Source organism: Parasteatoda tepidariorum, chromosome 5 (genome assembly GCF_982258835.1).
Source record: "Parasteatoda tepidariorum strain Cologne lab strain chromosome 5, Ptep-v5.0, whole genome shotgun sequence".
NCBI classification, from domain to species: Eukaryota; Metazoa; Arthropoda; class Arachnida; order Araneae; family Theridiidae; genus Parasteatoda; species Parasteatoda tepidariorum.
In genome coordinates this window covers 53,994,954-54,020,773 of record NC_141759.1, presented here as the reverse complement: position 1 = coordinate 54,020,773, position 25,820 = coordinate 53,994,954, and the positions used below count along the sequence as shown (strand labels likewise).

Below are 25,820 nucleotides of genomic sequence, written 5' to 3'. Positions count from 1 at the left end.
CTGTGCTTGATAATAAAAAATATTTAGAAAAAAATCAATTCAGCAAAGTTCCTAAGTAGAAAACAGAGTTATTTTCTTTTAATTTATTATTTATTATGATTTATAAACTATTATAAGCTTATATATATTTGATTTTTTAAAAAAAATTGAATTAAATTTTACTTCTGGTTTCATAATCTCATAGAAACGAAGCGTCTGTTTTGTTGTGTTTGCGCCGAAGCCAAAGATCTTTTTCTTAATCTCCTTCATGTCAAAATTTAACGTAAGAGTTTTATTAGACATATATAATTTCAAATTATTGAAAGTATACCTTATTTAAAATAGTTTTCTTAAGAAAAAACTACTTGATTTCATTATAGATCAATAATTAATGTAAAAATAATGCAAAAACTTTACTGAGCCGGTAGTAATGTTCGTTTATAAAAATTGTTTAGTCTCATTATAAATGTTATTGTCATTAATAACTTTTATTTAAGTCATATTCATTGATATTTCTTTCCATAGGTTCAACATTTTCTTAAAGATGGGATGATGATTATCTAAACTATTTGAAATGGTTATTGGAACTGAAAGCAACATCCATATCTATGATAAAGGTGATGTATAATGAATTCTTGTGTGTTTAAAACTGCTTTTTGGTGCGGATTTTGAAAGAATTTCGTAATATTCATTCTATGTGAATGAAATATTCTGGATAGTGAACATTTTTGCAAAAAATGCAGCAATAAATGTAATTATTATTATTTTTTTTTTCATTCTTAGATGAGCCTCTAGCTAGTTCTTGTACTCACTATTAATTCATATGCATATATTTGCGGAGATATTTCTTCATTGATACCTATTCACGCCACCTACGTGAGTTTTCCGTCTGTCTCGTGATCTGTGGCAGAAGAATCACTAAATCTTGTTAACTTCCGAGCAGTGACACGCAATAAACTAAAAAAAGAAGAAAAAATCACAGAAAGTGATCAACTCGAAAGGTATAACTCGTAGCCACCCCTGGGCAAACATTTATATGTAGTTTTTTTTTATGAAAAAAAATTTTTAAGTTTAAAATCTATTGGCACCTTGGCGATTGTAGTTGGCACATCAGATCACAATATGGAAATATCACCTCAACCGCAATCGCCATACTGCTAAAAAGATTTTAAATTTACAAAAATTGAAAAAATATTGAAAGAGGTTTGCCCATGGGTTGCTATGCATTATGCCCTTTGAGATGGTCCCCTTCTGTGATTCTTTTTTTCGTATCTCACAGACGTAGTTTTGGCGTGAACACTAATACAGAGGGAATCATCCCTTATTTAGATACATATCCTTAAGAATGTAGAATAATTTTGGTACAGACTGATGTTTTTTAATCAGTTTTATGTGAAACATGTTAAGAATTTCTAAAACGATATATCTAAAAGATAAACAAATTTTGTTATTTTTATTATAATTGTTGCATAGTAAAGAGATGGTCAAATATTTAAAGTGTTAATCCTGTAATCCCTACCATTGAATGAAATGGGAAGAAACAAATTAGCTGGTAAAAAAACTAGAGGTCTAATAGTTTTTTGAAATTATTGTAAGAATTTTGTTAATCTTCAAATCCCTACCACTAGAGAAAATGGCAAGAAACAAATTAGCTGGTCAAAAAATTAGTGGACTAATAGTTTTTTTAAATTATTGTAAAAATTGTGTTAATCCTCTAATCCCTACCATTGAATGAAATGGCTAGAAACAAATTAGCTGGTCAAAAAACTAGAGGCCTAATAGTTTTTTGAAATTATTGTAAGAATTGTGTTAATCCTCAAATTCCTACAGTTAGAGAAAATGGCAAGAAACAAATTAGCTGTCAAAAAATTAGAGGACTAAGTTTTTTGAAATTATTGTAAGAATTGTCTATTAGGGGTAATATCTAATTTAAACTAATATAACTGTTCTGTTACTTAGATATCGAGAGGTTGCTGGTTTCTTTAGACAAAATTTGTGAGAAAGTTGATGGCAGAGAAGCAGATGTCATATTTTTGCGTCATTTACTACAAAGTCACTCACTACAAGCTCTTGTTCTAGTAAGTTTATTATGTGTAAAAGATATTATATATTATTACAATATATTATTTTGTATCTTATGGATTCAATTAATTACTTAAAAAGAAAATATGGAACCCTCAGCATTGGTACATAAATTATATTATTTTTTTAGATTTTAAATGTTGTAATCTAACCAATGAAAGGTCATACAAGGAAGTTAGAGCAAATTTAATTGCTAAAATCTTTATAATTTATCATTCTAGAGAACAGTGACCTATAGAAAAGGGGACAACAAACATAGGCATCCGGCTAAATGTACAGTCGGCAAAAAAAAAAAGATATCACCCTGAATAATTTTCGTTCTAATGATCGGATTTTCACGAACTAAGTGTTAATCTTAATGGTTCCTGGGGGTGACCTCAAATATGCTAATTAATTAGTGCTAACTATTAATTAAGTTACGAAATCAGACACAAAAACGTACTTTCTCTGAATAAACATATATTTTTTCTTACATATTTGGATTCTTAACCTTCAAAATATAGGGGATAGCCGCAATCTGGGAAATATGGTCCCCATAGTTTGGTCAGGAGAGCGATTCAAAGTTCGTACCCCTTAATGTTAATTTCACTTTTTACGTTTTTAGTCATATTTTAAAAACTAATAAAGCAATTCGAAGAAAATTTCACCCAGTCATAAAACTCATTTACCCAAAGATAATTTCACGAAAAAAATAATTTTTAATAATTGTTAATTATTTTTTATTATTTAATTAAATTAAGGATGAAAAATTTTTGAATTATAAGGTTTGAATTTTTTTATACCATATTAATCTACATATTTTTCAATTGAAAAATCTAAAGTTTCAACTGTTTTTATTTATTAGAAGCTGAGAAAAATTAAAATTAATTATTTTTAAAAAAATAATTTGGCGACAATGAAGAAATGATTAAATGGAGCGATTAATATTAAAATGTGATAAACTTGCGAGGAACTTGACTTCGCGCGCTTAGCATAAAATTTCATTCATATTTTTTTCGCTAATAATCGTTTGCTTATCTTTTCATTTTTATTTTTTTAAGCTATAAAATACGATGTTTCTTCTTTAGTCGTCTAAAATTCTATTTGCAATTTAGTAAAGAAATTTGAATAAAACATTTTATTGAATAAAATACATTTTATTCAGAGAATGTGGAGTTTTATAAAAGCATGCTTCTGATAGAATATGATTATACAACAGATTGTGCTTCTTTAATGTAATTTTTTTTATTTTTTATTTTCTCAATAACTGATAAAATTTCAATAATATACATACGAATGAATAAATTTGGAATAAAATATTCATCAATTTCTTGAATATATATTTTATAAATATTAATAAAAATACGCAGTCAACATTTTTAAGCATCTCTCACAACATCGCAAATTTCTCAAAATCTTATAGGGTAAACTAACCAGTGAAGGAATACTTAAGCTTAGCTTGTCTTTAAAAAAAAATCATAAAAATTTCAAAATTTGTAATTTTAGCTAAATGACGTATTTGTTATTAAATGCATGTCGACATATTTGTTATTAAATGCAAATTATGTAAAAAAAATTTAGATAACTTACATAATATTGTTTTAAGCTTTTGGTGGTTTAAATAATAAGTAGTAAGATAACCAAGTGAAGGAACAGTTCTTAAATTGAATAAACACTAAATTTTCCAGTGAATGAACACTTAATTTTGAGAATGTTTGATGCTCGTTAGGAATCCTTAGGCCACACAGATATCTGTCGCCCTGTAGATGCCTGAATTGACTGATGTTAACACAGGCGGGCATTAGGAAAAAAAAAATCTTTTAAGTTTTCGTGCCCCCATTTCAGTATCTTAAGGGCCTTACAAGCTCTGTTTAAAAAGAGAGTATCATATCAGATATATATATATATATATATATATATATATATATATATATGTAACATAAAAAGCTTCAATTAATCTTTTTATGTTAGTTTCTTTGCTATAAAACTTCATCCTAATTAATTATTCTAAACGAAATACTTTCTCACACTTTTAAAAACCACATCCTGTTCTTAAATCTATTTTTGGCTCAAGTATGCATTTAATTAAGAGCAGGACATTTTTCCCTTTTTCTCTTGTGTGGGAAACGTTCGATCTATTTCATAAACCAATAGCAACTACTAAGAGTTCCCTCTTTTCCTAAATAAAGACATATTACGGATTTTACTTTGCAAGATTTTCCCTAACATATAACCAAGGAGCGCAACTTTTCATGTGCACTTTCACTCATTCTCATGACTGCTCTTGTCTAATAATTAATAAATAAATTTTGTACCCTCCTTCCCGACCTATGACCTGTTTTAATCCTTCCACTCGGCAACAACGTTATATATATATATATATATATATATATATATATATATATATATATATATATATATATATATATATATATATATATATATATATATGAAAGGGTAGCAGTCATATTTGAGGGGAAAAGGGAAGTGATAAGGATTACTATTGGTTTATGAAAGAAATCTAGCGTTTCCCACACAGAGCATAGGGAGATATGTCCTGCTCTTAATTAAATGCATAGTTGAGCCAAAAATAGATTTAAGAACAGGATGTGGCTTTTAAAAGTGTGAGAAAGAATTTGGAATAGAATAATTAATTAGGAATAAAGTAGGAGTTGTTTCATAGCAAAGAAACTAACATAAAAAGATTAATAAAAGCTTTTTATGTTATATATATATATATATATATATATATATATATATATATATATATAACAAAAATAATCATAGTAGCAGTATTTGGTGGTAAATGTAGCTTATCGTAATTGAAGAATATGCTGTGCGACATTTTATGGTGAATTTGCGAACGTAAGTTTCAGAATGTATCGAAACATGTGGATGCTATTTGCTAATCATCTTTATCCAAAGAAAACCATGTAACGTAAATATCTAGCAAAATGAAGCAATTTTTTAAACAATGAATCATACAATATGCAACATATTATTTCTATATCTTATTCTTAAACATAACATATTTCAATGTTTTTAAAATGCCACTAAACATTCAGCAATTCATTGAGTTATAGAAAAAAGAAATCGTAAATTACAGAAAACCTTGTGAATGTGCATTAGAATTACTATACAATCTACATTTTATTTTTCATGCACTTTTTTTTCCTTCAAACTTTCATGCCTAGAAGACTCGATTAAAGCTGTAAAAATTCATTATCCCTAAAATTTTGTATATAGCTATTATAAGTTATGTTAATTTGATTTTAGTATGAAATCCTCGAATAAACATAGCAAAAATAGCATAATCTAAATAATATCAGATAAAAAGTTCATGTATTTAAATTCTGAAAACTTATAAATCGATTCAAATTTTCTTTTCAAAAGAGATTAAAATAATTTTTTATTTTATTTATTTATTTATTTTTTTTGCTTTTTGGACATAAATGAACTTAAAAATTGTCTATTGCCTAGAAACTTCGAGGTGTTTTCTATTAACTATTAATTAAACCTCTCAGAGCAATCACAAAACATTATTTCAATTTTTTTACAGTCAGAAATTGGTTGCCTAGCAACCTAGTAAAATTAAGCGTTTCTCTTTTGAATCAGTCAAGGGTTATCTTAAAATATTTATTTGCGCAGGCGACTTTTTTTGGCGGTTTTCTGGACTATCGCCAAATATATAAACCTTTATTGCAACCCAATTTACGACCCAATTGTTTTAAAATTTTGTCTACCCCCCCTAATTCAAGTGTCTAGATTCCAAATATGTAAAAAAAAATATGTTTATTCAGAGAAAGTACGTTTTTGTGTCTGATTTCGTAACTTAATTAATAGTTAGCACTAATTAATTAGCATATTTGAGGTCACCCCCAGGAACCATTAAGATTGACACTTAGTTCGTGAAAATCGGATCATTAGAACGAAAGTTATTCAGGGTGATATCTTTTTTTTTTTGCGGACTGTACCAAAATCATAAATCTATCGGAGATGCCAACTTGCTCCGGACAGCGAATAAATATTTTCTAGTGGTAGTTTATTAATTGTGATTCTTGGTTTAATAAATACAATTTATTAGGTTTCTATCCGCCACTATTTGTAAATAATTCGAAGGCATATATAATTCGCCACTTTGTTATTGTTAAGTAATGCTAAACCTTCTAAAAAGTAAGCAAAATTAGTAATTTATTTGCAAATTTTAATTTGTAGGTATTTACTGTTTTTTTAAAATTTATTTTGGCATGTCCGGAGCTGTTGGCATCTTTGATCTATTACCATTAATTTTATTAAGAAATTAAATTTTTTAGCTGATATATATTGACTAAATTAAAATATTCTATGGTAGGAATTAAATATGATTTCCAAACAAGTTTATCAATGATGTTTTAGATCATTGAAATACATTCTGCATTTTAGAAAATAAAGGGTGAAGACTATTTTATATAGTATATATATTTTTATTAAGAGTAATTTTTATTTGCATTACATAAAAAGAAATGTAACATATTAATTTATAGCTTTTTTCTCCTGCAGTGATGACATGTCTGTTTTAGAGAGAATTTAATTGAAAAGTTTGCTTTGTGTATCCAAATACCTCTGCATTCCATTGCTAGAAGATAAAATTGTTGAATTAGTATTATGATTCCAAAACCTTTTTTTTTAATACAGGGATTTAAATTTTATTAAATGTTATTCATTTACAAATTTTTATCTGTCAAAGAATTTTCATGTTAACTTTCTGTTGGTTTCCATGTGTACAAATTTAATAAAAATGTTTTCTTTGTATAAATTTTTTCAATCTGTTTGCAGAAAAAATCTCATTTTAAAATTAAAGTTTTTTTTTTTTTTTTTTAAAGCAGAACAATCAGTAAGTTTAAAAATACTTTTTAGGAAGAAAGAAAAAAAGATGTCATCAAATTTTTAATGTGGTAATTTTTAATCTGCATGAAATGTATTACATATTACTCAGGCATTATTTTGGACGATTTTTTAATACTTATATTTTGATCTACCTGAAGATGAAAACATTATTTTAACTTTTTCAGTGAAAAAAAAAAAAATTTATACTTTAAAATTCACAACTAAATGCTCTTGTTCGGGACTTAAAAATAACCTAACCATCAAAGTTAAGTGGAAATTAATAACAAAATAAACTGCTTTAAGGCAACTTTGATGGGAATGAACATTTTTTCTTGTTTGTTTTTGTTAATTTAAACATATTAGCTGTTTATATTCCTTATGAGATTTAGTATAAATACTGTTTATATTTTTCTATTGTATTATGAAAAATTAAGTTTTTGATAATAGAGTCAAATTAATTGTCTATACAATTTATAATTTTTTAAAAATTGTTTTAGGTTCACAACAGAGTTTCTACTTATAACGGTCATCAGATACGTCCAGCTGTCTTCCAAACTTCTAGTCTCTCTGAAGAGGTAGAAACAGTTAAGCATATTAGAATTTTCTTTTAAATTAGTTAAAAAAATTACTTTGTAAATTTATTTTAAATAATTCAAGTTTGTTTTGAGGCAAATTTACATCATTAGTAGTACCAGAGTTGATTTAAACGTGTATTTTTTATTATGTTTAATTTTTTGGAGAAAAAAAGCAAGTTGATTTCCATATAATAGAATATTTTCTAAAATATTCATCAAACTTATAACGTACTTCTACAACACTTTAAAAATAACTGGTTAAATTTGTGCTTTCCTTTTAAATTAGATAACATTTTTCATAATACTGGCTTTTTATTCGATTTTGTATGATAGTGTTTGAGAATCTTGACCAAGTATCTTTTGTGAATAAATCTCATATTTAAAAATTACGGATTTAAATCAGTTCTATAAATTTAAATACAATTTTCTAAAATTTTAAAACTATTAAATTGTGCCTTAATTTTTTTTTTTTCAAAAATTTTTTTATATCTACAAAATTTTTTCACCTTTTGGAGAAAAGAACAATAACGGCTATCTTGGGTAAAAGTAAAAGCTATAGTTACTTTTTTTTTTTTTTTTTAAATTAGTTAATGTTAAAACTATTTTATAACAAAAAGCATTGAAAAACACATTTTAGAAAACAATGACAGACTTATGAGGAAAAGATAATAGATTCACTCAACAGCCCAGAGAGAACCTTTAAATTCCAACCAGAAATTGTCCCTTCTTTTTTTAAAAAATATTTTATAATTTTTTTTATCTCAATCCATATACAGTGAAACCCCGATTTTACGTTTTCGGTCGGACTAGCGACAAAAAACGCTCGAAGCGGAATAACGTAAAATCGGGATTAAGAAAAATCTATGCATATTTTTAAAAATTAACACCTACCAGTTTAATTAATGGAAAAGATTAGTAATCTTCACTTCCTCTTTGTTTTTAGCTACAATTTCATCTACAACTCGTTCAATACTAACATTTTTTTGCAAATTTGCTTCTTGATTTACATTTGCAAGTAAAAATTGTTTTAGAGTTTTTATGCTTTGTAGTTTTTATGCTTGTTACCCACCCCCCTATTGATAAATGGAACAGAAAGAATGCAAGAATTGCTCCATAAAAGCAAGTTTTTCTTGTTCAAAAAAGTAGAAGTAAAGTTTGTGTGAGAGTTGTAGAATAGAAAAAATTAATTTGATCTGTTGGTAGAAAAACACATCAAGCGGGATTTTCATAAAAGGGGCAACGCAAAATCCGGGATTTCTTAACAATATCGGCATAGGCAATTTTCACGGATCAGCAGAAAATGATGCAAGAAGCGGGATAACAAACGAAACGTAAAATCAGGGTTCCACTGTATATATATACTCTTAGCTCAGTTCTATTATTCATCAACCGACTTTTTGCATAAAAATATTTTTGTAACTGAAATCTTTGTAGACTTGGTTCAGATGACCACTTATCAATATTATGTATTTTAGTACATTAGCTTATTTCATTTATATGTTTCATTTAATTAGCTTATATGTTTCATTTAATTAGCTCATCAATTAGCTTAGTACATTAGCTTATTTCATTTATTTGTTTCATTTAATTCAGCATTAAATCATTTTCTCTTAGAAAAACTCTCTCTTGAAGATTTACTTTTTGAAATCTCAAAATCCTTCTCCCATTGTAAAATCAATGCTATGCATCTGCTGCGTATGTCAGGTCAGAATTTATTAGATTTATGTAAAAGAATATTTTAGTTCTCTGTTTCAGAAAGTATGCAGGTTTAAGAAAGAGAAAATTTCAAAATAATATGAACAATTACAGTAAAAAATTAATAAAATCATCAAATCGAACATAAAATATCAAAACCTTATTGAGTTTATGTTTTTTTTAAATTGTGCCTGACAGTATCATAAAATTATTATAATATTTTTATGTATTTTAAGATATTATTTTTTTATTGCAGATTGTGATATCATTAGAATCTAGTTTAAGTTCCGAAGCTAGAGAACTGAGCTTTTTACTTCAAAAACCTCATTTTCAGGTATAATTCTTTGTATGTTTCTTTTAGGTAATCTACTTGTGAATACACATTGAAAATTTATGTTTTTTCATAGTATGTATTTGTAACTATGAATATTCTATTAAATATTTTTTTTTTATCATATTAGATTTATTTTGTATTTTTTACATTATTCAATTAATATTTTTAATATGTTTTTAAAAGAATGTTTTTTTATTTTACTTAGAAAAATTTCAACCATTGTTGACAATATCTATCAATGTTCAAAATTTTTGTCTGTATTTTCTTACTTTTGTAATAGATTTTATTATTCTCTAATTTTTTCATTATTTTATAAATTTAAAAAAAAATTGTTACATCTATCATTTTTCTATGATTTCTTTCTTTTTGATTAGCTCTTTTCTTACGGTGTTCCATGTTGTACCATCACATGTGGTCCACATGTTGTACCAGCCGTAAGCAAAAGGTTAATAAACTAAAAAGAAAGAAATCTTAGAAAAATGTTAAATTATTTTTTAAATTGTTTTTTATTACTGAGCTATACTCTCTATGACATTGAGAGTTGACTGAAATTGTTCTACATAATTATTTTTCATTGCTAAGCTATATTCTCTTTAACATGGCAAGTTAGGCTCTCTTTTGTTAAAAAATATTATGTTTCGAATGTCATTAGAAAAATAATTAAATATAAATACAGTAAAACCCTATAGTGAACCTTCAAGGGACCGAAATTTTGGTTCACTATAACCGTTACGTATGCAATTTAACTAATGGTTCCCAAACTCCTCCCTTTTATTACACATTACTCAAATAAATGACTGAAAAATATTCTGTAGTAGTAACAAATGTGTTATTTTTCATTGCTCCTTGTCTTGCCTGCAAAAAAAAATTATTATTTCTTAGCTGACGAGCAATCCTTAACATCAGATATGGAAACACTTCCTGACTCTCAGATAATTTTTCTTGAATTTCTGCTATACCACTTTTAAAACCTGTCTAATCTGCCATTTGATCACATAAAATTTGCCTCGTAAAATTGCTTGGCAAATTCATCGATATTTGTCCAGATACTGGAAGATTGCGCTTCCTTCGAATGGTGAACCACTTCAGTAATGCTTCTTCAATATCCTTGTGATCTACTTTTTTCAACTCTTTTTCTGGCATCGAAATTTTTTTCATGAGCAGAAATATGTAATTGCCTATTTTTCGATTTGTTACATACTGCAGATTTGGATAGTTTATATTCCCTTCAAATATCAACTTGATTGCATCCATTTTCAATTTTTCTCATTATGCCCACTTTATCACCAATGGAAAGCATTTTACGTTTACTGGTCGTCATAGTTAAATTTGAGACACTTGTTTGCAGACTTTTTTTAACTGAACTGAGAGCAGAAAGGAGTTGAAATGAGGGCCTTATCATAACATATTAGTGTCCAACCCTTTGACCAATAATGAATAATTACTCATTCCCTCTGACAGAAAATGCATATTGATCCCACTGACACCTTACAGGTGCATCATCTGCCTGGGTTGGAAACATCTGCTTGGTTTGTTTAGGGATTGGAAAGTGAAATAAAAGAAGCAAACAAGAAAAAATGCTTATCGCTACATTCCCCTCTATAGATGGTTTTGAACATTGGTATATGTATTTATTTTGAAGAAGAAATTTCAAAATTATTACAAAAAAAATTAAGAAAAAAATCAATCGAAGACAGAAAAGAGTTCATTGTATCCTTACTTTTTTGGTTTACTATATCCACAAAAAATAACACTATACGTGTATAGCAAGGCACGGGACCGAACATTTCGTTCACTATATCCGGGAGTTCACTATAAACCGTGTTCACTATAGCGGGGTTTGACTGTATATATATTTTTTGTTATATCTTTTACTTATCATTACAAAGTTTTTGTTATATCTGCAGTGGCCCCCATCCCCCCCTGAGCTCTTGGGCACATTCATCCTCCCCAAAAAGCCCTGAAAATGGCCAGTTGCTTCTTTTATTTATGTACTTAAAAAAAAAAAATTTCTCTGGTCTTAATTCTCCCCCAAACTATTCATTTTATTTAGTGTACAAGTTCTCCCCCCAAGCTTTAAGTGGGCGCATCGTGCGCCCATCTTCTCCCCTGATGGGGGCCCTTGTATATCTGTAATAATTTTATTTGACCTTATTATTTGATTCTTTAATATTTAACCTATAAACTTTAAAATATTATTCTAAAAAATAATTTATGAAAAGTTATTTTATATTTTTGCAGGCACTATTAGCTACACACGACTTAGTAGCAAAAAAAGATTTTGATCCTGCCCTACCTGAGATAATTCAAGAAGGAGATGATGATGAAGAAACTGTAAAAATTGTACAATTGGTGAAGAGTAATGAACCTTTAGTAAGTATTCATTAACGTAACAAAAAGTATGCTCTAACAATGTAAGCTTAATAATTATATAGTTTTATATGGTATAAGTCTTATTTTTATCTGTTAGTAAAATTTTTATGCAAATAAATAAGTTTCATTTATTCATTCAAAATACCCATCTACATATTTATTCAAAGTATTAAATATACTGCACATAAATACAAGTTATTTAAAAAATTTCTAAGGTAAGTGTTTTGTAAGACACTTTATATTTGCTGTAGATTTTGCTTTTTTCATATTCAGTCAAAGAAACTCTCACAATAGTTTCTTTCATTTGTTCAATTATCTTACATGGGTTTAGTTATGAGCTTATGTTCTACTATATGATTTTACAAACAATATGATTTTGTTCCTATAAGAATATTAATTGCATTAGAATTCATAAGAGAATAAAATCAGCTTTACAAGTTATGTTATTCATTATCCTATTAACTATTTTTATTTAGCAATGTTTAAGAAGTTTTAAGAGTCTTCTTGCAGAAAACAATGTACAGTTTTTTATATTAATTGTTGCACTTTTTACATTTCTAGGGAGCCACTATTAGGTATGATGAAACAACTGGCTCAATAGTTATAGCTAGAGTTTTACATGGTGGAGCAGCTGATCGAAGTGGTAACATGTTTTCCAAATTTTAACACTGACTTATTTATTTTTCTTCCTGTTTTAAGAAAATTCTATCTGTTAAGATTTATTCTTTCATAGCTGGTTTGTAAATTCATGAGAATTTTTTACTTTCTTCAATAAATAAAGAAAATTAAATGTACAAAAAACGTTTAAATGCTAAGCAAAGTATTTTGAAAATCGTACGGGGAACTTAATTAAGTTAAAATTACCCATCATACATTACATCCAACTGTGATACTTTTACAGCCAACTTAGTATTGTTTTAAGGTAGGTGCTTTACAGGCTTCCAGAATTCCCATTTTATAACTACACTATAATCAGATTAATTTTTGCCACATGGAAGTCATGATCATCAGTAATGCTCTACAGAACAGAATAATTTGAAAATTCGGCTTATTATTATATTGCTTTACATCCTTTATATACAGTAGACTTCTGATTGCCTGACATACTCATTATCTGTCATCCTGTTTGATATCATATATGAAGAAGATACTTATAGCTACCTTTAAAAATGTTAGAAGATATATTTTACATTTATATAATGAAATATTGTTGCATTCATTTCGAGTCTTGATTTATCCAGATTCTGGATTTAACCAGAAAGTTTATTATAAATGGTTGGTCTAATGCTAAAAAGTGTGTATATAAAATCCTGTTATTATGAGCATAACTTGGATTCAACGAGAGATTTTTCTTAATCTTAATTGCGTGATTGTTTAGCAGAATAAAAATAAATCTTAGTAAATACTTTATAAAAATCAAAAAGTTCTTCAATCACAATGTATTTAATGATATATGTAATAGAAGCAAATAAATAGTGAAAAAATATAATTTGCATTAAAAAAAAAGTATAAAAACCTATACTTATTTCATTCAAATTTCTACTACTAATTTAAAAATATTAAAAAAAAAAATTTCTTGAAAAGCAGATGTTGTTTTAAGTATAGGTAATTCTGAAAACTTCATTCATAATCACTCAAAATTTACAAACTGTTATGAATTCTCTAAACCCATTAATTTTAGGTCTTATCCATGCTGGAGATGAAATTCATGAAGTAAATGGGATAAATATTAAAGGAAAATCACCATATGATGTGGTAACTATTTTGGTAAGAAATTAATAATTTAAATAATAGCATTTATCTTACAACTGATTTTCTTTGAGGAATTAATAAGAACTTTTCTATCCTATGTAATAATAATATTATATATAATGTTATATATTATATAATTTTATAATATATAACATTAATATGAAATATTATTAATGCTTGAAATATTACTAATAATACCTTCTTATTAAATTTTAAAGCTTTTGAGAAGATTTTAAGTATAGGTTATTTTAACTTTGTTTATATCCTCACTACTTACTTGCCTAAATTTTGTTTTACAGTCTGGTACATATGAATTATGAGTCATATATATTTAATAAATATTATGCCGCAACAAGTAAATAAATCTAGTTTTAATTGATTACCAGTACCTGTCACTAAGCAAATTTTTTACTCAGATACATCAAATTCAGTAAATATCAATCTCAAACTACCTAAAGTTCATGAGTTCCTTTGATAAAGTGGAGAATTCCTTTTAACATTTTGCTTAGTATCTGAATAAATGCACTAGAATTATAAAAAGTTTAAAAAATACTGAATAGTACTCAACTTTAATGCTAGTAAATTTGAGTACTCAAAGCTTTTTGTATAAATTCTTTCTGAACATGATGCTTTAAACTTTGCAATGTAGCCATTCATTGTTTGGTTAATCGCAAACCGTTTCAAAAATTATTATCAATACATAAAATACATTTTATGAATAAGAAGAAAAAAATTTACGATAATTATTAATTAAATTTATGTTCTACTTAAATTAAAAATATTCTACTAACCTTCCAGCAATGCAGAGAAGGACCTATAACTTTTAAAATTGTTCCTAAAGAAGAGTGTGTTCCATCGCGAGAATCATAAAATACATTTTATGAATAAAACCGAGAATCATAAAATACAATTTATGATAATACCAGTTCATAAAATACATTTTATGAATAAGAAAAAAAAATTAATGATAATTATTAATTAAATTTACGTTCTATCTATATTAAAAATATTCTACTAACCTTCCAGCAATGCAGAAAAGGACCTATAACTTTTAAAATTGTTCCTAAAGAAGAGTGTGTTCCATCGCGAGAAGCATAAAATATATTTTATGAATAAGACCGAGAATCATAAAATACAATTTATGATAATACCAGTTCATAAAATACATTTTATGAATAAGAAAAAAAATTAATGATAATTATTAATTAAATTTATGTTCTACCTATATTAAAAATATTCTACTAACCTTCCAGCAATGCAGAGAAGGACCTATAACTTTTAAAATTGTTCCTAAAGAAGAGTGTGTTCCATCGCGAGAAAGTCGTCTTCGAGTACGAGCTCACTTTTGTTACGATCCTTTCGCTGACAGCCTTATACCTTGTAAAGAAGCTGGTCTTCCTTTTTACAAAGGAGATGTCTTACACATAGTGAACCAAGAAGATCTCAACTGGTGGCAAGCTAGAAAGCACGGAGAGAAGAACTCTCGAGCCGGTTTAATTCCTAGTCGACAACTTCAAGAAAGGTTAATTAGTTACAATGCATTTTTCTTTATGATTAAATTATAGACGAAACCATAAACTCTATGATAAATGCAGTTTTTATGTTGAAACTGAATAAAAATATTTTAAATTGGCTCTTTTTTATCTGTATATTTATACATTTTTCTTTAAAATTTAAATATAATTAAACCATTAACTTTTTAAGAATTAATATTTAGTTTCTAAAAATTTATGTAAAATTTAAGAAGTTGCAAAATGTTAAAAAAAAATTTCTGTACCTGATTTTTAACTAAATATTTTAATGCTTTTACATTATGTAAGAGAAATAAAAGTATCCATAAACTGTAAAATAATCAATATTTATCTGTTGTAAACCGTTGAACAGTTTAAGATAGATGTTAGTAGATGGATTCATTCAATCAAAGAATTAGAAAACAAATGAAATTAAAGCTTTTTAAATAAATGTTTAACTTATAACTTTTGCTTTGATTTATCTGTTTAAAATAATTTGTTATATAATATATGTGTTATATAATATAATTGTTAGATTATATCATCATGTAATAATTGAAAGTCACTGATTTTCTTTTTAGTTTAACAAAATATTTTGTTAACAGATGCTAGTTTATGTGTTTTAACACACTTTTTTTGTGTTTTTAAACATAATTAAATTGTTGCTTAATTTTATTATAAATCTTTAATTGTTTTCCTGAACTCTGGAAATCAAAAGCAAGATTTTATAAAGAAAAACTTCAGTTGGGTAAAATTGAGGATTAAGAGGCTTCTGTTAACTGATGTTTTTAACATTATTGTTTGTGAAACTTATATTTCAAAAATGAGAAATTAAAACTAAAGCAACATGAATTGTTGATTAATCCTGTCGAATTAATATAATTTTAAATATATGCTTGTCAGTGTAAGAGAAATCTTATTTGTATTAATTCTCCATGCTTTTTTTGCCATCTTGTAAGTTTTTAATTAATTTATTTTCTATGCACAGACTTCCCAATGTATATTTTGAACAAAAAATGCTTGTCAGGCAGCCCAGCAGCTAGATTAAATAGCAAAAATATTACCTTAATTCAAAAAAAAAAAAAAAAAATCAGTTTGAACTTGGTGAACTTTAAATATTGCTAATTTAATAAGTAAATAAAATTTTATTTAAAATTTTAACTACAACTAGTTTTAAATATTATCAAATACAAGTTGAAATTATTTAGAATGTATGCATATTTTTTTTTTTTTTTTTTTTTTTGCACAATTGGGAAGGGGAATTCATTAAAAGTTAACACTCCTTTTTAAATATTATCCTAAGAATATACACAGCAATTTTTTTCCCTTGAAATAAAAATAAATTTAAAAAGTTTAATGGTAGAACAGATATGGTGACAGTTTTGAACCAGTGTTAAATTCTTATTATTTTCTTTATGTGTAGGCGATTTGCAGAAATGAGAGATTTGTCATCTTTAATTCAAGATGACTTTGTGGCTGGCTGCAAAATACCTGTTCGTAAGGACCATCGACCAAGAAAAATAAAAAAAATAATGTATGATGCTACTGAAAATGATGGTAAATGCTTTTACTTATTTTTGATTTCATTTACTTTAATTAACTAATTTATGTTCTAATAATAATATACTCTATATTTGTCAAACCAATTTCATATTACACTGATAAGATATGAATAATTCTATATTTTTATCAACGTTTATTTTCTTGCTTGAAGCTAACTTTTATTTATCATCAATAATATATAGTGATATTAAATAATTTGGAGTAAAATAGTTGCTAATAAAAACGAAGAAAAATTGCAGACTATCTAAAAAAATTTTAAATCCTTAGTTATGCTTATTGCTTTTGTTACATATAAGTTTTGAATAAACTACAAACTCGGAAGCAGATAGTATTTAGTAATTAAAAGTTAGAGCAGTTTGTATTAATAAATGCATTATCCATTAATTAATATTTTCCTTCTAAATAAATTTACTAATTCAACCAAAATAATATAATCTCGCTCAATAAAGCTGTGTTCAATGTTCTTAATTATTATAAGTGTTTATCTGTAAATAATAATTACTATAAGTACGTATTTTCCTCTATGATTATTTACCGCTTTACTATTTTTATAGATATTGAGGTATTACAGGTATTGACAGGTGAGGTGTCAATAAATGCTAAAAAAATTTTTTTGCAAACTAACAATTTTAACATAAAAATTATGAATAATAATAAAATGCTATACTAAGTTATGTGTTTAGCTAACTTTAATGATTTTTAAAAAATAAAAAAAATTTCATATTAAAAAATTCCAAATTTTAAATTAATTTTGTAAGAACAAAGTAAAGAAAATGAATGTTGTATTGCTAATTTATCACATCACGCTAATCCTTTTAATGTAATAATGTAAACTTTAATTGAAAATTCCATTTATTTCCAAGTCTTGTTTAAAAAAAATTTTTTAAATAAAATGGCAAAATCTACTTTAAATTTAAATATCTTTTTATATTTATGTTGTTTAAAAAAAAACTGTTTTAAGTTTAAACAGTGTTCAGGTGTGAGAAAAAGTTGATTGTGCATACATTTATAATTAAATTGTCTGCATTTTTGCCAATATAATTTTAACATAGAACCTTAGTAGAACAAGTTTTTTAAGGCATGCCTTAAAGTTTTGAAATGCAAGAAGAAAGCAAATTCATCTTGATCTATTTTTGCCAAGCATAGACTTTCTTTCCTTTCATTCTTTCTTTCTTTCTTTTTTTTTAGTTTTTGCTTTTACAGTTACAGTTTGAATGATGACTAATTTTGAAAGGTTTCAATTTGAAGCCATGTCTTAAAATTCGAAAAGAAAACTTTTTCAGTAAGAAAGGAATTATGGCAATTTATATGTAGGCACAAAATTTTTTTTGTGTATTATGAAGTCATCTAATACGAATACTCGAAATTTGCAAAATATCTATCTGAAAACCGTGCTAAAGAATGGTTTGGTATAAAAATATAGCCTTTGAGAAAAGTATGACTTATCACTATATTGTCCCAAGCTCTTTATTTGTAAGTCACACATATTTTATTGTATTTTTTTCATTAAATATCATCTTTGCTTTGAATTGGGATGTTCACTGTAATTCTGGAATAAATTTGTCTCTTACTTGTTTTTGACCTTGTACATTGCATTATTTGAGTGCATTTAAGTGTACATATTTTTACTTTCTGTTAATTTAGTTGACTACAATAAATTTTTAAGACTACATAACAGTTGTCACTTAAAAATCGTAGTTCGTTCTGTGATCTCCGTGTTTCAAGATTTTACTTCCTTATTTTAGGAATGCTTGCTACATGCAGACATCGTCAAGTCAAAAGAGAGCAACATACGTATCGCACACTTTCTATTAATAAAGTTTATTTATTGACTCAATTATAAACGTATTATTGCTTCATACAACAATATTTTTTATACAGTGGCGTCTCTGACTTTAATATGATTCTAGTAACAACAGCAATAAAAGTTGTGTTATTTATATTTTATTTATCAATGTCAATTATTATTAATATTAGTATCTATCTATCTATCTATATATATATATAAATTGTTTATTGTTTAGATTTTGATAGAGAAGAAATTGCTACTTATGAAGAAGTGGCTCGATTAAACCCTAGGCCAGGTTTACACCGTCCCATAATTTTAATAGGTTTGTATTATTTTTTAATATGAGTGATAATTTTTAACTTTTTCCAATTTTTATTATCTTTATAAATTTTATAATATTTAACTGCTCATTAGGACTCAGTAAACATTAACTCTTAGACATGCTTTCGATGATTTTAGAGTAATAATAACAAAAAAATTTTGTTTGATGAAGATAAAATACTTAAAATATTTGTTGATTAATTAAATACACTGAAAAATCATCTTAGAAGAAGACCGGTATAGTGCGACTTTGAGGAGAACTCCTCCAGACTAAAAGTCTGGGGCTGTCTACTACTATGGTAACAAGTGAGAGCACATCTCTAATGAGGGTGAAATGGAGGAAAGAATGTGTCGATTGGTTTACTCACGTCGACCTATGCCAAGATTAAGACAAAACTATTCCCCCCCTATTCAAAGTGACTTTTCCTCGTAACCATAGTACCCGCCATGACAATCAGCGGGTGTCTGGAGGAGTTCTCCTGAAAGCCGCACTATACTTAACCCTTTGGTGTTTTTTTGTCTTGGTAAATTTCTGAGAATTTTCTCCTTTCTATACTGCTTTTCTACATGAGAAAGTGTAAAAAAAAGTGTTTGTAGAAGTGTGAGGAGGGGAATTTTACCATTCTGGTTGAATATGTAGGTACTCATGTATGTAAGGGTAAAAAGTTTATGCATGATCGGAATTTTCACTTGCCCGAGCATGTTGGACAATGTGAATTTTAAATGCTTGATATCTTCTAGAAAGTTATTGCATCTGGCAGATTTCAATGAATTCCTTTTACTTTTAAGGTCCACCTGGAGTAGGAAGAAATGAACTCAAGAGAAGATTAATTGCGTCTGATCCTGATCATTTTAGACAAACTATACCGCGTAAGAAAGCTTGTCTTACTATTTTACTTAGATTATGATTTTTGAAAATAAAAAAAATCTTTAGGTATCTTACAAAACTGTAGTTATCTTTTTATGATATGAAACTTGTTTAATACATATTTAATACACATGAGTTGACCAAATTATTCTATTCAAAAAGTATTTTATTTATTATATTCAAAATTGTTTCTATAGTTAACCTTCTTTGTGTGACTTGAGCTTCTACTTTGTATACACTATGAAGATAGTCAATGGATATAAATCTTTTTTTCTGCGAATCTAACCTCATTGCAATTTTATTATATTTAATATAGTTAAAAATATAAAATATTCGTGCATAATCCCAAATACTCCATTAATCTGATCAAATATGATAAAATTTGATAAGATAAAACAAACAGAAATGTTGCCAATGGATCGAATGGAAAAATTTGGAGAAAAAAAAATATGAAAGATCATGGATTCATGGATCGCCTCAGTGCATGGAAAGTATTCGATCCTTATTAAAAATTTTCTTATTTTTTATCATTTGTTTATCTACTGGGAACATTATCTCTTGTTTTATCTTTGTATGTGTTACTAAATTTATGTGACAATCATATATTTGTTATAATAATAAGTACATTCACATATTTTAAACATTTCAAGTGCATTTCATTATTTTTATGAGACTTTAAAAGTTTTTTTATTTTGAATTGGTTTAGATCATAAATAAATTTTTTGTATCATTAATCATCCTAGCGATCTTGCAAACTTTTTAATGACCTTGCGGTGAATGTGCAATGAGTCTAAAAGCAGATTTTTAGTACAGTTGCAAAAATCGAAACTTTTAAAAATATGCAAAAAATTCTGTTAATAAAAGCATGTTTTTTTTGTTGCATAATTTTAAATACAACAACTGTAAGAATTAAAATGTGGCACTTATTGTAATTAAAAATATTTTAATTATCAGTAAACATATTTAACATTTTATCATTTATTAAATTTCTTATTGCATACCATTCCTATATCATAAAATATATTTTAAGAAAGTATTTCTGTGTTAATTTAGTGCCAGTTTTCATAAAATGTACTAAATTTGTAAACATTATTTTCTTATTATAGATACTAGTCGTCCAAAATTTCCATGGGAGATCGATGGCAAAGAATATTTCTTCAGTTCTAGGGAAAGCATGCAAGAAGAAATTAAAATGGGTTGGTTTGTTGAATATGGGCAGTATAAAGGTAATTTGTATGGCACCAGTTTGGAAACTGTCAAGTCAATTATTAATGCTGGATATGTGTGTGTCATGACTCCTCATCCCCAGGTAAGCATCGATTTTAAGATTGGTTTAATAATAATTTAATTTGTATTAATAATATTTTTATAAAATTAATAAAAATTTCATAATAGTATGCAATAGTAATGTTTTCGGATCCGCTCATTTGCCGGATAACTCAAATGCATGATTCTGTTTTCAAGCCCGGTATACTACTTGTATTTTTTTAATATTATTTACAGTTACATAGCAAGTTATTAGTAAATATTAACAATAAAAAAATTATACGTTGTACAAAAGGTCACAAAGTTCTAAGAAATTGTGTCATTATATACATCATTGTTTTTCTAATTTAAATTAAAAAGCAGTCAAAAGGACTTCCTTGGGCAATCTAGTGTTAAGGGAAAAAACTAGTTGTTTAATACATATCTAAAAGTTTTTGCAATGTACATTTATTGAAACAATATTATAACATGAAAATTTACAATCAGAAACTTATAAAGAATGGATAGATTTCAAATTTAGTCTCAGATAAGTGAGTTTTTTGAGGACATAATTAATGTTAAAAACTAGTGTAATAGATGATATGGTATTCAAATCAACAGAGTTATTATTTGAAATGATAATTCAGTCATAAAATTGTTAGTTAAAGATAATAATCCACATAACTGTTAAGTGCTAGAAGTTAATTTTGTTTTTTATGAGAATGTAATTAACTATTTCATAAAAGATAACTCATACATGAATGGAAAAAATTATTTTTACAGATCATTTAAAATTTTTGTACATATTGTTTATTTTCTTTTTTTACCACCTTATTTTTATTTGTATTTTCAGTTTTCCTTTCTTTCAAATATTTAAAACTAAAGCATTTTTAAAACATTTAAAGCATTTTTAGATTTCTTCTGGGCATTCATCAATGTTTAAGCTTCGAAAAATGAAAAATTTTAATTTCAAACTTTATTTAGAAAGTTTTCTCAGTTACTATTACTGGTTATTTATTTATGCATCATACAATATTTTCTTACTTAGCCCTGTATTTCTCGCTATTGGATCATTTAGTATTTATTTTAAAATTCAAGCGCTTCAGTTAATACAGTTTTGAGTGTTATATAAATTCCAAACGATCTTTTTTAAGCAAGTTCAAAATCCGGACAGAAATTTATGCCCCTCTTACTCCCATGACAATTTATACACTTATGCCGAAACAGTGGCAGGTTTTGTCAAAGAAAAATATTTCTGTTAAATGTCATATGTAGGCCATTTCTATTGCAAAATGATATGTATCAATTGAACAAAGTTTACAAAACATATGTGTGACACCCCTTGTTTATGTTATATCTTAGTTGTCTGAAATTGAAAAACTTTTCTTAATTACCTAATAATTTATAAGAAAAATACTAACAGCAGCTTCATTTTTTTCACTCTGCAGGCATTGAAAGTATTAAGAACACCTGAAATAAAACCCTACCTCATCTTCATCAAGCCACCTCCTCTGGAAATATTAAAAGAAACAAGAATTAGGGCTAATGCTAGATCAACTTTTGATCAGTATTGCTCTAGAGGTTTTACAGTATGTATGGTTGTTCATTTCATTATCAAGTTTTAATTGTATGATTTTAAATACTATTTTTTTTTGCAAAATTATTAGCTTGAATTGTTCTTATTCCAATTTTGTGCTCAAAGAAAACAAATCTATAATTGCTTAAAAAGCTTAATCACAGGTGATTGTGACACAAAATGAAACCCTGGAATTTTTATGTGCAAAATATCGATATTAAAATAAGCTTTAATTCAAGAAAAAACTTACTTCTTACAAGAATCGCAATAATGGATTTTAAAATCGCGTGAATATGAATTGATATATTGGACTTCAAAAACAGGAGAATATAAATTCCGATATTTAATTTTTAAATCGCGTAAATACGAATGACGCTGCATAATTTTAAGATCGCTTTAATACGAATCGTAATGCTTAGTTTTTAAATCACGTGCAAATATGAAAATCAATGTTTGATATTACAACTGCATGAATATGAATCGTAATATTGGATTTCTAAAACGCGTAAATACAAATCGCCAGATTGGATTTTAAACTTGCGTGAATAATAAACGCGATGTACGACTTTTTAGTAGAGTGAATACGAATAGTAACGTGTAACTTTTTAATCTGGTAAATACAAAAATCGATATTTGATATTAAATTATCGTAATATTGGATTTCTAAAACCCATGAATACAAATCGCCACATTGGATTTTAAACTTGCGAGAATAATAAACACGATGTACGACTTTTTAGTAGAGTGAATACGAATAGTAACGCGTAACTTTTTAATCCGGTAAATACAAAAATCGATATTTGATATTAAAATATTTCGATATTTATATTAGCAGATTCTGACGCAGTTCCAAATATTCAAAATGGCGAAAATCCACCTTACGAAATTTATCTAATTGGGCGGAAGAATCATGTGTATCTAAATGTTGCTAACAGGACATAGCAAAAGTTTCAAACTTTATCGGATTATAAGTTGTTGATTCGCAGAAGTCGCTAACCATTGGTCTTGAGATACGTTGCAATACTCGCGATTTTTGCGGAAAAATCACATGCTCTGCTTCTAGTTCTTAGACCCAGAAGAATGATACGAAAAACTTGAAATTCCTTGGTACACACATAATACACTGATTAAGTTAATCAAAAATTCTTCTTAGTTTGATCTCTTGTTGACCAAAACTATCATTCATTCATCTGAAGAATTAATATAAAAACAGTTTACTATGTTTTAGAAAACTAACAAAAGCTTCTAAGAAAATAACGGGTGATTGTAACACTAAGTGAGAAACCCTGAAAATTTTATGGCAAGAACTCTATATCAATTTATATAATATACGTGTTTAATATAAATTTTTAAACTAAGATTTACGTGCTAATGGAAAAATGTCAAAAATCCTAAAGAAATTACGTTTATGAAAGTGTCTCTTTAACGGGATTTAGCGAAAGTTTTATGTTGTGGAACTCTTCAGAAATTTTGTCAGATTAGAAGTTTTAATTTGCGGAAGTATGTGGAAAAAAATCACGATACCAGATTGTCTTAAGCCTTACTCCTAGTTTTTAGACCGGGAAGGATAATAGGAAAAACCTGGAGATACACCCTCCTTTATACAATCACCCTTGATAGCAAAAAAGATCTATATGTTTTAACTATTTTGACCAAAGGCCTTTAAAAAAAATCATATTAATTATTATAATCCAGAGCTAAATTTAATTTTTAAAATTCTCCCTAAGAATAAAAAAGAACACTTTGACTTTTGAAAAGGCTATTACTTAACACCATAAAAATTTATCAAACATGCAATATTCTGTAATAACTGCATTTAATCTTCAACAATTTTTAAATTACCCTCTTATATAACTCATTTCAATTTCTTGAATCCTTTTTCAAAGTTTTAGCTTCAGCCTACTTGACAGATGCAGTGCTTAGTTTTGAGTGTCTAGGTGAATTTATTAATAACAAATTTTAGATTACCTGTTCATTTTCAGATATTTTTTAATACCTTGATGGATTACTTGTTACTAAAGGTGAAAAATATGTGCAGAAATCACATTGAATCACAATCAATTTTAAAATTGTTATCATCTACTTTGAATTTTTATTGGTTTCTATTTAAGTAATGAAAAACAAATTTCAAAACAAACAATACTTTTTACATAGAAAATGCTATTGTATGAATCTCCATGTATAAATTTCAATGCTTTTTTAGATTCTGAAAAATATTTCATCTGCACAGGTATTGATTTTTTTGAAAACTTAATTACACAAGATATTTAAAAAAAATCTTCAATCCTAATAAATCAGTATCACTAAATAAACAGGGGTCTGTTTAGAAGAAATTTGGGTCCGTTAACGGACCTTATCTTTCATAAAAACGGAAATATCTTTTCATAAAAACGGACCCTTCACAAAATAATTTATCTTTTAATCGAACCCTTCACAAATTTGTTTATCTTCATTATTTTGTTAATCGAAAAAACCCTTCCCAGGAAGGGGGGGGGGGAGAAAGACAGATGTAATCAAACAAAATTTTGTCTTCGGCAGACGCTTCTTCCTTTATTCGTCAGAAATGAATATTCTGCTTTCAGCAGTATAGACTAAATACCAAATATTTGTATGTTGCATCGCTAATTTAGTAGCTGAAATTGCTGTTTATTTTTGAAAATTTAATTTTTTTAATTATAATTTTACAGTGTTGAGCATAATTTTGTATGTCTTTAAAATTTAAAAACTCCTTGAGTTTTTTTTTTTTTTTGCAAAACGGACCCTATTTGCACAAATTCACAAAATCGGACACTGGTTGAAAGAATGTGACTTAATGTCTATTTTATATTCACAAATTACGAGTAATTTTTTCACAATTTTACAAAAACGGACCTTTCATAAAATGTCTGGAGAGACCCCTGATAAATATATAATTGTACTAACATTGTTTTTCAGGATGGTGAATTTCATGAAATAGTATATGGCGGACACAAATTAGAATTTTTATACGGACACATGTTTGATGCTGTGATTGTAAATGATGACCTATTACGAGCATTTCAAGAATTATTACATATAGTGAAAATAGTCGAAAGAGTGCCTCAATGGGTTCCTGCCAGTTGGGTTGCATCCAGCTAAAGAGTAGAATCAGTGCAGAAAAAAAAATAGTGAAACTAGAATTTTATTTTTAAAGTGTCCATATTTTCCATTGTGGCATCATTAAAATGATGCAATTTTATGTGATCAGAGTTTTTATACTTATAACGTTTATAAATATATTTATACATAGATTGTACATATATATAGAATAAATTATTACTTAAGTTATTGAAA

At 26.9% G+C, this 25,820-nt stretch overlaps 1 protein-coding gene across 3 annotated transcripts; it reads left to right on the top strand.

Annotated features, from left to right (window-relative positions):
* Window positions 1-131: 131 nt before the first annotated feature.
* Window positions 132-25,820, top strand: metro (membrane palmitoylated protein 7-like protein metro). 3 transcript variants are annotated; one of them, XM_087163947.1, is made up of 15 exons: window positions 132-262; window positions 505-596; window positions 1,939-2,057; window positions 7,404-7,481; window positions 9,433-9,510; window positions 11,752-11,883; window positions 12,445-12,526; window positions 13,565-13,650; window positions 14,889-15,157; window positions 16,570-16,703; window positions 18,734-18,820; window positions 19,609-19,689; window positions 20,794-20,996; window positions 22,381-22,521; window positions 25,443-25,820. In XM_087163947.1, exons 2-15 carry the CDS (start codon window positions 554-556, stop codon window positions 25,623-25,625), a joined length of 1,716 nt encoding a protein of 571 aa, XP_087020073.1. In that variant the 5' UTR covers window positions 132-262; window positions 505-553; the 3' UTR covers window positions 25,626-25,820. The 3 variants fall into 3 exon arrangements, with proteins under 3 accessions (XP_087020073.1, XP_087020071.1, XP_087020072.1); XM_087163945.1 differs by having other exon boundaries at window positions 7,404-7,490; XM_087163946.1 differs by lacking the exon at window positions 132-262 and adding an exon at window positions 380-403 and having other exon boundaries at window positions 7,404-7,490.